This window comes from Acomys russatus, chromosome 6, assembly GCF_903995435.1.
Source record: "Acomys russatus chromosome 6, mAcoRus1.1, whole genome shotgun sequence".
NCBI classification, from domain to species: Eukaryota; Metazoa; Chordata; class Mammalia; order Rodentia; family Muridae; genus Acomys; species Acomys russatus.
This window is the reverse complement of record NC_067142.1, coordinates 20,221,845-20,235,484: the sequence shown is the minus strand read 5'-3', so window position 1 is coordinate 20,235,484 and position 13,640 is coordinate 20,221,845. Positions and strand designations below refer to the sequence as shown.

The window sequence follows — 13,640 nt, the reverse complement described above, 5'->3', positions numbered from 1 at the left end:
TTCTCTTCTTCTTCTTCTTCTTCTTCTTCTTCTTCTTCTTCTTCTTCTTCTTACTTATTCTCTTCTTCTTCCTTCTTCTTCTTCCTTCTTCTTCTTCTTCTTCTTTTCTTTCTCTATCTCTCTCTATCTCTCTCTCTCCTCTCTCTCTCTCTCTCTCTCTCTCTCTCTCTCTCTCTCTCTCTCTCTCTCTCTCTCCCCCTCTCTCTCTGCCCTGGATGTCCTGGAACTATGTAGACCAGACTGTCCTTGAACTCACAGAGATCCTCCTGCCTCTGCCTCTCAAGAGCTGGGACTAAAGGTTTGCACCTCTACAGCTGCTTTTCCGTCTTTAACATCTTTAAAACAGCTGACTTTACCAAATTGGCTTTGAAAACTTTATGTTGTGAAATAATTATGCAGAGCCACAGAAAGTAAGGAAATACACCCAAGAAGGCCTTTTGTGACCTTTCACCCAGTTTCTTTCCGGTGTAGCTTCTCGCATAGTTTTGTTATAACCTAACAACTAGACACTGATACACTCCACCAGCTGTGGGCACACTCATGCATGTGTATTTCCCATGCTATCCTAGGTTTTATACCACAGATAGTCCTCAGGCCTCACAAGCCGTCATTCACTCCCCTGGCGAATCAACTCCTTATCTCTACACTTGTACTATGTCACAAGTGTAGATAAATTAGATAATGTTAGGGAATGTTGGATAAATTGTATCATACATAACTTTCTGAAGATTGGTTTTGAGGCTAGCAAGGTGGCTTAGTGAATAAAAGTCGATGCAGCCAAGCCTGATTATGTGAGTACAGCCAAGCTTGATGATCTGAGTGCAGGCAAGCTTGATGATCTGAGTTCAACCTCCAGGCTCCACATGGTGGCAAGAGAGAACTGACTCCCACAAGCTGTACTCTGGCCTTCGTGCGCATGTGTGTTTGTGTGTGTGTGTGTGTGTGTGTGTGTGTGTGTGTGTGTGTGTGAGAGAGAGAGAGAGAGAGAGAGAGAGAGAGAGAGAGAGAGAGAGAGAAATAAAAACGTAATAAAATGCTTTTCCCCTCATTCTATATGTATAATGTGTGTGATGCATGTGTGTGCATCTGTGTATGTGTATATATGCATGCACACATGCCATGCCATGCAAGTAGAGGTCAAAGGACATCCTCAGGTGTCAAGTCTCAGCTTCTGCTTTGTTTGAGACAGGGTCTCTCGTTTCACTTCCGGCCTAGAGCTTCTTGGGATTCTCCTGTATCTCTCTCTCTCTCTCTCTCTCTCTCTCTCTCTCTCTCTCTCTCACACACACACACACACACACACACACACACACACACACACTCAAACACACAAACAAACACACACACACCAACACACCATACAAGCACTGGGCTACAACTGTGTGCTACTGCAGCCAACATCAGATGGATTCTGGGTTTCTAACTCAGATCTTCACAATTTCCCCGCAAATGCTTTATCCACTGAACCATTCCCCTAACCAGGGCTTTCAATGTTCTCACACAGGGTAATTTCCCTGATGGGCAATCAGACAGCTGGGTCCCAGAAGTGGGCTCCTGTGGATGGGTAGTGACCCACGGTGTGACTGCACCGTGGTTCAAGTGTTCATCCTCTGAGGGGCGTTAGGGCTGTTTCTTCTTGGGGCTACTACAAAGTCACTAGAGCTATCTATGAAATCATAATATGGCTGTTTGCTTTCTCAGCATCTGAAGATAGATTGCTTCAGGGTTGACAAGCTGTCCCTGGTTTCCATCAACAAACCGTTATGTAAGAGCCCTTCACATACTCAGTCAAAACAGGTAACACCGCACACAAGTTCCCAGAGAGAGATGCTTCAGGTGTGTGACACGTTGGCATGCTCCGGGAAAAGTGCTCATGTCACATGACCAAGACTTCAGTGAAGGCTTGCGATGCAGTACCAAAAATAGTACCGGAAACACTGGATTCATTGCGCGATCTTGGATTAAGTCTTGGTCACTGAGCATTGAGAAATCTTTTTGCTGTTGGTATTTCCTCCCCAACCCTGTTCAGTAGGGTCATACAGACCACAAATTAAAAACCAATGTAGTTCGTGACCTTTGACATAAAAGTGTTGGGAAGCATCCACAAAACATAAGAAGCACTATATGAGGAAAGTTAACTGGCACCACAAAGTCGATGTTATCCTAGGCATGCAGGATGGTCCAACAAGGATGCTCTTTGACTGGCCCTCTCCCAATCCCATTATCCTAGGCATGCAGGATGGTCCAACAAGGATGCTCTTTGACTGGCCCTCTCCCAATCCCATTATCCTAGGCATGCAGGATGGTCCAACAAGGATGCTCTTTGACTGGCCCTCTCCCAATCCCACACTGTCTCGATTACTGGGTTGTATCATCTTCTCCTCACGTTTCATCCTTGTTTATGAGATTGGGTTTTTTTGGTTTTTCAAGACAGAGTTTCTCTGTGTAGCCCTGGCTGTCCTGGACTCACTTTGTAGACCAGGCTAGCCTCGAACTCACAGTGATCCCCCTGCCTCTGCCTCCCAAGTGCTGGGATTAAGGGCGTGCATTAACAATTTTGCTGGACTATTGGTGGGAGTTATGACCGTGTGCATAGTTAACACCTCTACTCCGTACAGCTGTAATCTATGAACATAGTGTAATTCTTCACTTCTTGGCTTTATTTTTATAAAGTTGATTTTTTTTTAATTTACAGTATACATATCCTGTATCTGTTTTGTTAGATTTACATCTGAAGACTTTATTTTCTTTGGACTGAACATCAGTATTACCCTAGAGGGTTTTGATTTATATTTTTATTTTATGCCTGAGTGTGCATGCATGTGGGCGTGTGCATGTGTGCATGCCTGTGGCTGCCTGTGGCTGCCTGTGGAGGCTGGAAGAGGGCACCGGATCCCCTAGAGCTGGAGTTACAAGTGTTTGTGAGCCTCCTGATGTGTGTGGGCGGGTTCTGAACGCTGATCCTTCTGAAAGAGCATCAAGAGCTCCTAACTGCTGAGCATCATCCCTCCAGCCCAGGGCTACTGCGTTTAATTTTGGTTACCAATTGCTTTTTATTCGGATATATCAATGCCATCCGAATTTATATGTTGATCACGTATCCTACAGCTTTGATGAACTACTTATTCATCCTGTGAATTTCTTTTAAAGATTATTAGTGATTTGTTATATAGACACTCACTTATGCAAACAGGGACATATTTGCTCCTTTCCAAGCTTCGTCTCTTATTTCTTTGTTGCTGTTTATTGTACAGGAACCCTCCGTGAGTATAGTAAATGAGAGGACAGGAATTGGCATCCCTGCCTTGGTCCCAGACTTAAGAGGAAAGTATTGAGTCTCTCACAGCTATATGAGACTACCGTTAGATGTTTTCAGATGCCTTTATTGTTTATTTATTTTAAAAATTATTTATTAGTTATATATGTGAGTTTGTGTATGTCCCTGTACATGTGTGCACACATGGATGCCCATGGCACCCAGAAAAGGGCATGAGATTCCCTGGAGCTGGAGTTGCAGGTGGCTATGTGTCACCCAGTGTGAAGCTGGGTCCTCGGCAAGAGCAACAAATGCTCTTAACTGTTGAGACCACGCTCCATCCCCCACTGACTGAAATTTCCTCCCTGAACTTGGAGTTCCCAGCTTCCCTGGTAAGAAGGCCTAGGAATCCTCCTGTCTCTGGCTCCACAGCTCTGGGAATACAGAAGAGTAACACCACAGCTGGCTTTTCATATGAGTTCTTGCAATCTGAATCCACATGGCTATGTTTGCACATTAAGCCAGTGACCCAGGCCCCAGCTTCGTTTCCTCCACACCTTACTGAGGCCTGTTTTATGGCCCAGGATGTGATCTGTCTTGGTGCATGTTCTGTGTGTGATGGAAAAGTGTGTGTGTGTGTGTTCACTGTTTTGGAATGGAGTGTCCCGTAAGTGCTCACCAGGTGTTCATTGATGGTGTTCGATCCTTCTGTGTCTTGGCTGGTTTTTATCAGTTTTTGAGTGCAAGGTATTAAAACTGAAATCTCTGATTACATTATCAATTTGTACCTTTCTCCTTTCAGCTGTATTGGATTCTGTTCCTATATTTCGAAATTCTGGCTTCTTCTAGGTAATGTGTAGTTGTGTTATGTCAGCTTGCCAACATCTGTGCTGATTGGTAGACTGGCACTGCTTACAGACGTATCACTTATCGATATGTAATTAGGGCTTAAAAAGACCATCCTATTGCACAATTTCAGTCTGTGCTTCTTTATCATCTATCCAGTTTCCTTTCTTATGTTCTGTTTCTTTCTTTCTTACTTTCCAATGAATTATTTAAATACATTTTGGAATTCTGTTGGACCATATTACTTGGAGGATCTTTTCATTTGGCTACTTCTTCCTGTTGCTGTGACAAAAAGCAACTCAATGGAGTAAGGGTTTATTTGGGGGCCTAGAGTTGCAGAAGATAGTCACCAAAGATGGGAAGCCATGGCGGCAGGCAGGGAAAGTGGCTGCTCACATGTCATCTGCACTCAGGAAATAACAGTGTTCATAGGAAATCAGGCCAGGCTACAAAGCCTCCAGGCTCTCCCAGGCGATTCACTTTCTCCAGCAAGGGTTCACCTCCTAAAGGGTCTGTGGGCACAGAAGGGATGATAGCAAAACCACACCCCTGGATGCTCACAACGCACACCCCAGCTGGGGGACTGTCTCACAATGCACAGCCCTGGATGCTCACAACGCACACCCCAGCTGGGGGACCTTATAGAGCTGAGAGGCAAGGTCATGAGCACCTGTCACTCCTATTGTTCTAATAGCTGTGCCAATGTCACACAGCCTCATGTGCACATCTATACACATATATATGGTCATATGCACATGCACACACACACACACACACACACACACACACACACACACACACACACGAAAACAAAACAAAAACCAAGTAAAAGGCCAAGAAAGTAAAGACATGAACCGCTGACCTGCATCTTAAATCCTAGTAAGCTACCCAGTTCTCTGACCTCACAGCGTGTTTAGGAAACAGGAACAAACCTCTTCGCCCTCCCAGGCTGTGTAAATGTAACCTGCAGCTTCCATGATTCATTGTGTAAGCATTGGTGACTCCAACACAAACAAGGCATCACACTGGCACATCAAGCCTGAGCAAGATCGATCCTTCTGGTTATCCTTAAATGGGCACAGAAGCCAGGAGTCAACCTCAGCACGCCCTTCTGATGGTGCTCACCACTTTCTCTTCCCTCCCCACCCCACTCTCCCCTCTTTTCCCCTCCCTTCCCGTTCCTTCCCCTCCCCCCTTCTCTTCCCCTCCTCCCCCCTTATCCTCTTCCCCCCCCCCCCCCCCCCCCCCCCGCTCCTTCTTAATTCTTTGTCTTCTTTTCTTTTAAGGAAGCATCTCTCACTGGCCTGAGCTCCCCAAGGAGGCTAGGTTGGCTGACCAGCAAGCCCTGGGGATCTACTTTTCTCCACCTCTCCAGCCATACGTATGAAAGACTAAACGTGGAACTTCTCGCCTTGTGGCAAAACAGGAACAAGAAGAATCCGGATGCCTTTCCTACGTTCCATGGAGTCCCCGGCCCCCTGCGCGTGGCCTGGCATAGCTTGGCTCCTTCTTTGTGCCTCTGCAGCCATCGCCTCTCTTCTTATTTTCCAGATTCAGCACCCAAGAAGAGAAACTGGGGTACCCTCTGCATGGCAGTCATGGCCGTCCACCTGATCCTGCTCACAGCCGGCACTGCGCTGCTGCTGGTGCAAGGTGAGGTGGCCCTGGCCCTGGTCCTGCGTACTTCCTCCTGGAGTAGCCACCTAAGCGCCTCTGGGTGTAAGGTCCTGGCTAACTGGAGGCATCTAGAGAGTACTCCTGCCCACTTGCTGGGGCACAGTGGTTAGACTCACTGAGATGATGGAGGGGTAAAGGTGTGTGTGTGTGTGTGTGTGTGTGTGTGTGTGTGTGTGTGTGTGTGTGTGTGTGTGTATAAGCCAGGTGACAACTTTGGGCTGTTCCTTAGTCACTTTTTACGTGCATCTATGCACATGCGTGTGGAGGCATTATCCATTTGGAGACAGGGTCTCTTTCTGGCCTGGAGTTCACCAAACAGCTGGATTGGCTGGCCAGCAGGTTCCAGGGACCTACTGTGGGGAGTCCATCCTGTCTCCTTTTCCCCACAGTGCACAAGAGTTTGTGATGGAAACTTCATGCTCTACATGTCATGTACATGTGACATGTACATGTGTGCCCCAGTGGCTCAGGCTTCAATGAAGCTCCTAATGATGCTCTGGGTTGGCGTTCCAGTTCTCAATCTGCAGGTGCGGCTCCAGATCCAGGAAACATACTTTGGCAATGAGACACTGGCTACTGAGGACAAGCCATTCTTCTGGGCGCTGACACAACCCAAAACACACCTGGTACCAGGAGGGCTGGGACCACAAACCCTGCAGGACCAGCTCACCCTGGTCCGCACCAGCCAGGAGCAACTGCGTCAGCAAGTCCACAACCTCACTCGGAATCCAGGTACCACCACACCCAGTTCCCGTGCATGCTGGGTGAGCGCTCTTCCAACTGAGCTACATGCTCAGCCTGCAAAAGAGGTATTTTGACCAACACTGTGAGGCTTTCCCTTAACCTCAGGAACCTCTGAAAATCGGTGTGGGGCAATGCAGGTGTATGTAACAATCTGAATATTTCTGTACTTCCCCGATTTCCTTGGGCAGGGGAGAGGAGTCGGGTTCCTGATCTCTCTAAGCTTGCATTTCTGAACAGATTCGGGTGCTGTTCAAACCTTTAATGCTGGAAGTCCCACGGGGATCCAGCCCTCCAACACAGAGTCTGTGAGCTCTCTGTGGTGCACAGGAGAAAACCCAAGCTCCCCTGCATACCCTGGCTCAGTCTTCAACCTTCTCTCCTTCTCCTACAGAGCTGTTCCGGATTAAGGGTGAACGAGGTTTCCCAGGTAGGATCACTTACGTCTGGCCTGCTCTGCCCTTCCCTAAAACCTTCCTTGGAAGACTCCAGCTCACCTTCTCTATGGCGCCCTTCTCTATGCCGCCTCCTTCATGGGACCACCTCTCTACCTGGATGGAGTGGGAACTCCTAGCTCTGAGCCTCTACCTCTGGGCCTCTGCCTCCCCAACCCCTCCTGAATGATTGTCTTCTATCTCCAACATCCTAACCTTGCCATCTTCCCAGGATTGTCCAACCTATCTCCTCCTCCCATCTTCTCCAAGTGTCCCAGGTTTCCAGAGCTTTCTTTGCCTCCCAGAAGCACTCCAATCGAGTGCCTTTACCTTCCCATGTGATGTTGGTGCAAGGTCCTCACTTCCCAGAGGGCTATATAATGACCACAGTGTTGTGTGTTGTCAACTAAGCTCCCACCTCAAAGCGAATAATAGATGGTTTATTCTGAAACCAAATATAAGTGGCTGTGGTCCAGGAATATGGACTCAGGTTATGTCACATATCATGTTCCAGTGTGGTAAGTTTCCTGAAATCTCATAGTAACAGGACAAAAGAAAATCACAAATCAAGAGACTTTCAAAATACATCAGTGGAAACATCAGGTAGGTTGTCTAATGCAAAGCAGGAAACCTGCTTTAGACCTCAGATGCTATGTGATGACACTCTTAGCCTTTGGGCTGATGGAACCTAAGGGATGTGTTTGTCCATTCCAGAAGGATTTTACCTAATAGCCATGAGGATATTAGACCAAACACAGAGATGGGTAATACATAGCTATTATGAGGCTACATAACCCAGGATAATTTGGCTCTGGGCCTGTGCCGTTCCAGCTTTCCACCATCATGCACAGACTACTCAGCCAGGAGCCCTGTAGACTCCTTACCATAGTGTGGCTCTTCTCTGGGAACTTCAGCTCCCACGTACAAGACCTGTGTTCCTGGGAGCCGGAGCTGTGGGAGCCTGGGATTTTTCAGGTTCCATCCACTAGGCTACCTTCTCTCTCCCTTACTTCATGCTTTGCCTAGCTTGCTCAAGCCTCACCCCCACCCCCTCCAAAGGCTCATTTGATGGCTACTGAAGAAAGGAGAAGTCATGGGGTTCAGAAGTCCTGGCTTTGTTAATAGGCAGCTGTTACAAGCAGCAAACATCTCTGCCTAGAGCCACAGGCTTCTTGACACAGACAGGGGACAGAGCCTCTCAAACAAGCTTGAACTGGTACTTGAAGCCACATCTTTGTGTGTGGCTGACTCTCCCTTAGACATCATCACACTATTCTTTTTTATTTATTCCTTGTCTCCCAGACCACATGCTTCTTGGAGAAAGCAGTTTCACTCTGGTTCTTTTGTTTCCTTCATGGGGTGCCTGCCCTTGCAGCTCATGGTCTAGCCGGCCCTTGAGGCTCTTGGGCTAGGCTGCCCTTGCAGCTCATGGTCTAGCCGGCCCTTGAGGCTCTTGGGCTAGGCTGCCCTTGCAGCTGAGTGGATATATTGTCTACTATTGCTCAACTAGTCGATGTCTCTGCTCTTCTTCATCCTCCAGGTCCAAAAGGGGCCCCGGGTACGCCTGGAATCCCTGGTCTGCCTGGACCACCTGCCGAGAAGGGAGCAAAGGGGGTTGCAGGTCGTGATGGAACCCCAGGTACTATCTCTGTCTTCTGACCCTCCCCTCCAAGCTATCCTCTGAATCCTTTCTTTGCCCTATCACGAACGGGAAGATCTCTCCTGAATTCCCTGTGGTCCCAATCATGGCAGGAAGAGGAAATCATCCTGGGAGTGCAAATAGAGGGAATAACCAGAGTTGATATTTACCAAGCAAGAAAGGAGAAAGGGGGTCTGAAGGGGAGGTTCAGCAGGTAGAGTGCTGGCTGTTCTTGCAGAGGACCCAGGCTTGGTTCACAGCATCCATGTCAAGTGGCTCACAGCCATCTGCAACTCCATCTCCGGAACACACAGCCACCTTTTCTGACCCCCACATGTACCCCCGACGTGTAGCATACATAGGCACAGACAAACACATAAATAATACATTTCCAGAGAGAAAATTAAATACACCCTCAACTGTAGAGAGGTGTCCTAGCCGTGGTACCAGCAACTGCCCCACTCCAATGTCTGAACTTAGTGTCTTGGTCTATGGTTTTCCCACCTTTGCCTCCCTGAGATGCATCAGGGTTTTTTTGTTTTTTTTTTTTTGTTTGTTTGTTTTGTTTTTCCTGACTGAGGAAGAGGCTTACTCTTTAAAAACACATTATTATTTTTTTATTGGTTTGTTAAGTTTTGTTTTTCTGATGACAGGTATGAGTGTGTGTCTTTGTGTGGGGATGTTCATGTGAGTGCAGTGATGAAGAAGCCAGATAGATCGGCTGGAGCTGTGGTTACAGGCGTGTTTGCCCTACATGGGTGTTGGGAACCGAACTCAGGTCCTCTGAAAAAGCATCTTAACCGCTGAGGTCTCCCAGCCCTGGAGGTGGAGGTTTATCCACAAATCAGTTTGTTGCAATTAATTGCATTTGCTGGAGAAACACATTTAACGGTGTACTTCTTGTGAAGTTGAGGAGTTCCTTAGGGAAAAGGGCAATGGTGCCTTGTGTGTGAACTTCAAGGAAGGATTTGGTCCTGCTGAGACCTGCTCTGTTGGCTTTGGTTTTTTCCCATGGTCCTGTCTTTCCTCTTAACTGCTCAACTTGTCTGGTATAAGAATACCCAGCCAGCTGCAAGCCCTCTTACTGTCTTCCCCTGGTTCCTAACCTCATGTTTTAACCCTAACACCTCCAGGTCTCCGAGGACCCCAGGGCCCACCAGGGATCAAGGGAGAGGCAGGTAAGTAGGTGTGACAGGAATACCCAGTGGGAGTGACAAGGACCCACGCCAGAGTCAAAACCTCATGGGGGTGTGTCCGTACAGGGGAAGGGGCTTATATGAGCTCTGCGGTGGGCTCGGAGGTGAGGCGGTGGGGTGGGGGTGGGGGGAGCGGTGGAGAGGAAGTCCATAACAAGAGTACTGCCCAATGGTGCCTCAGGCTGGACATCTTGTTGGGGGTGGACAGCCCTGCTGAACCTTCTCAGCTGAGGGCCTCTGAGCCTGCTGGGGAAAGTGCAGCTCCATGGCCCAGCAGGGCCTGAGACATCCACGCACCTGTCTTTGCGACCCTGCCTCCCTCACCCCTATGCACATCAGTTTCTTTATACATGAAATGGAGCTGATACTTCTACAAGAAGTTATTCCTATGCACTCCCCTGTCATCTCTCCCTGTGCGTTTGTGCACATATGTGTTCTGTCCTAGTACACATGTGTCAACCTTGGCGGTCTGGTGCTGTCCACCTTGGGTTTGGGTTTTGTCTTTTGTGTTTTGAGGCAAAGTCTCCCCCTGGCCTGTAACTCACCAAATAGACTAGGTGAGCTGGCCCGTGAGCCCCAGGGACCCACCTGCCTCTGTCTCCTCAGTATTAAGATTACAAGCACACACCACCACTCCTGGGGCTTGGGAAGTTAAACTCAAGTCCTCACACTTGCAAAGCGGGAGAGTCATCTCCCCAGCCAATTGCTGTTATTGTTCTTTGAGCCCAGCAGTAGCCCAGACTACCCTTGAACTCTCAATCCTCCTGTCACCCTCCTGAGTGCTGGCATAACAGGCATGCATCACCATATGGGCCTCCAGATAATGACTGAAAAGCCACCATTGCTGCTATGCCATGTAGTAGGTTCTGTTTTCCAGGCTGAGACTGAGACCTGCCCAGTTGTCTTAGCCACTGGTGTGGCTCTGTCAGAGTAGTAGACTCAGAGCTACTGAGAGACAAAACCTAGGGGAGAGACTGTCAGCCTTCCCAGAACTCTCCTAGGGCCCCATGGCTCAACCAGCTGCAGTGTCCTAAGACCCTTAACAGCAGTGAGCAGAGCCAGCTGGTTTAGGTACAGGGGGAATAAATAAACCAGCAGGCTTGCCCCTCCAGAAAGCTCCAGCAGCCACAAAAGCTACTTCTAGGAACTGGCTTCATTAGAGACACAGTTAACAGAAGCCCAGGGAACTCACCGCTCTGTGTCTAGGTAGAGCTTCTCCCAAGAGGCTTTTGACTTCAGAAAGGAATATTATAGTGAGGTAAGGAACATGCACAGACACTCACACCCCACACACATTGCACCACTATGGGCTCACACACATTCATTTACAAGCACATGTGTCTTCACACTCATATTACACACACACACACACACACACACACACACAGAGCCACACATTCATTAATGCACACATATGAACACTGGTGCCTGCACATGCGTGCATTCTCACATTCACACCACACAGGGCCGCACACTCATGTACATGTATGAACACATGAATACTCACACCATATACTCATGCACTCATGTACATGTGTGAACATACAGTTTGGTGTAGAAGGATTTTAATTCAGAACATGGCTGCTGTGGCAAGAGATCACATTCAAAGACCGTCTAGGTCTGTGTGATCCAGCTGGAATACAAACAGGCCTTTAACCCAGGAGACAGAGGCAAGCAGATCTGAGTTCAAGGCCAGCCTGGTATAGAACAAGTATCAGGTAAAGAAAAGCTTAGGTCCAGGCGTGGTGGTACACGCCTTTAATCCGAAACAACAAAAGTAAAGATAGTTTGTAGAAGGAAGCACCTATGTTTGAAAGTGATATTTAACTGAGTAGCAGAAAAAGTGACGAATCAGAGAAAGATTTGACAGAGTAGGATACGCCCAACTTTCACAAGAATAGGGAGGAAAGGGAAGCTACTTAATGGAGCAACACAGAGAATGAGAGAGAGAGGGGGAGGGAGGGAGGGAGAGAGGGAGGGAGGGAGACAGAGAGAGACAGACACAGACAGAGAGACAGAGAGAGACATAGACACAGACAGAGAGACAGTGAAAGACAGAGAGAGACACAGAGAGGGGGGGAAGGAAGGAGGGAGAGAGGGAGGGAGACAGAGAGAGACAGACACAGACAGAGAGACAGAGAGAGACATAGACACAGACAGAGAGACAGTGAAAGACAGAGAGAGACACAAAGAGAGAGAGAGGGGGGAGGGAGGGAGGGAGAGAGGGAGGGAGACAGAGAAAGACAGACACAGACAGAGAGACAGAGAGAGACATAGACACAGACAGAGAGACAGTGAAAGACAGAGACACACACACACAGACAGAGAGACAGAGAGACAGTGAAAGACAGAGACAGATGAGAGAGAGAGAGAGAGAGAGAGAGAGAGAGAGAGAGAGAGAGAGAGAGAGGAGGCAGTTTTACTGGCAGAGTTTTACAGAGCGAGGGTGAATGAGAGAACAAGCCAGACTCAAGTGAAGACGGAACAAGCCAGAGAATGAGGAGCCAGAGAGTAGGAAAGATCCCTGGAGTTAGTTTGAGGTCACGCAGAGCAATGCAGAGGCCCAGAAAAAAGCCAGATGGAATAAGTCAGCTGGGAGAGGAGTTTGAGCCAGAACAACTGAGTTGAACCAGCCAGCCCAGAGCTCAGAAAGAACAAGAAATGGTGAACTTATTAAGCAGTAAGTCTCAGAAACCTGAAAACATTCTAGGCCTGGGTTAGATTGTATGGGGGCTAGAAGCTTCCAGGACTAGGCCTAGGTTAGCAGACAGAGGCACTAAGCCTCCAAGACAACAATTAAACAGGCAAATAAAAGTTCCTTTTACATTTTGGCATATATGCATCCTCACACTACACAATCATGACGCTACACATTCACATATTCACGCACACATGTGAGCACACATTTATTCACACACATGCATCCGCACAGTCAGGTGCTCACATGCACATCACACTCATCATAGCCACCTGTATGTACCTGCTGATGCTCACATGGCCTGTGCACAAACAGCCTCACACTCACACAGCAGACAGGCTAACTCAGAGGGGAGCTACCCAGAGAGAAAAGGGTGTGGGAAAAGTTCCCCCAGATCTTAGAGACAGCAGTCAACCAAGCCACTTGGAAGGGTAGGCACGGCCCATTGCTGGAGTCAGTCTGGAGTCACTTTTTCCTCCAGCTGCAAGAGGCACCTGCAGAAAGCAGGAGAAAGCTGGCAATCTTACCATCTCCCAACACTGCTCTCATGCTCCACTGAACCCACAAACCTAACAGGAGGAGGAAGTACCTGTGAGCTGACATGGAGGCCATGAGACCAGAGCAGCAGGCACCCCCAGGAAAAGCTGGAGCCCGGGCATCCAGGGAGCCTTTCTCCACATCTCGCCTGACAACCTCTCTTTTCCTTTTCCTTCCTCACCCACCCTACGGGATCTCTAAATTTTCTCTTCGTGTTCTCTATCCTGCCCTAGTCCTCTTCCCCCCATTAGAAATGGCCTGCACTTTGGCCTGTGCCCTGCATGCTCCCCTAAAACCTCAGTGTCTCAGGAAGAGGCTATTGTTTCCCAACTCCATTTATGTCCTGGGCACAGGAATACTAGTGAGGCACCTGTAGAGAGCCCAGCCATCATCAGCCCCATTTTACAGATGAGAGAATTGAGGCAAGAAGATACTGAAGTCTCTTTTCCAAGATCATTTACCTTGCCTGTATCATGATTTAAACCTACTTGCCTTGTTCTGGAACCTTCCTTCCATGATCATGCACTGGCCAAGCCTTTGGAACAATAGTCACCTCCGCCCAGACCTGCCAGGACTCACTCGGCTACATATGCATGCTTGTGTATTTGTGGTTAGG

General features: G+C 48.3%; 1 protein-coding gene across 1 annotated transcript in view; it reads left to right on the top strand.

Annotated features, from left to right (window-relative positions):
- Marco (macrophage receptor with collagenous structure) overlaps positions 1–13,640 on the top strand; it is a 113,279-nt gene that overhangs the window by 86,828 nt on the left and 12,811 nt on the right. The window contains exons 2-6 of the mRNA XM_051148195.1: positions 5,654–5,755; positions 6,293–6,511; positions 6,915–6,950; positions 8,495–8,593; positions 9,727–9,771. Coding sequence (XP_051004152.1) covers positions 5,654–5,755; positions 6,293–6,511; positions 6,915–6,950; positions 8,495–8,593; positions 9,727–9,771 — 501 coding nt within the window. The remainder of the gene's footprint in view (positions 1–5,653; positions 5,756–6,292; positions 6,512–6,914; positions 6,951–8,494; positions 8,594–9,726; positions 9,772–13,640) is intronic.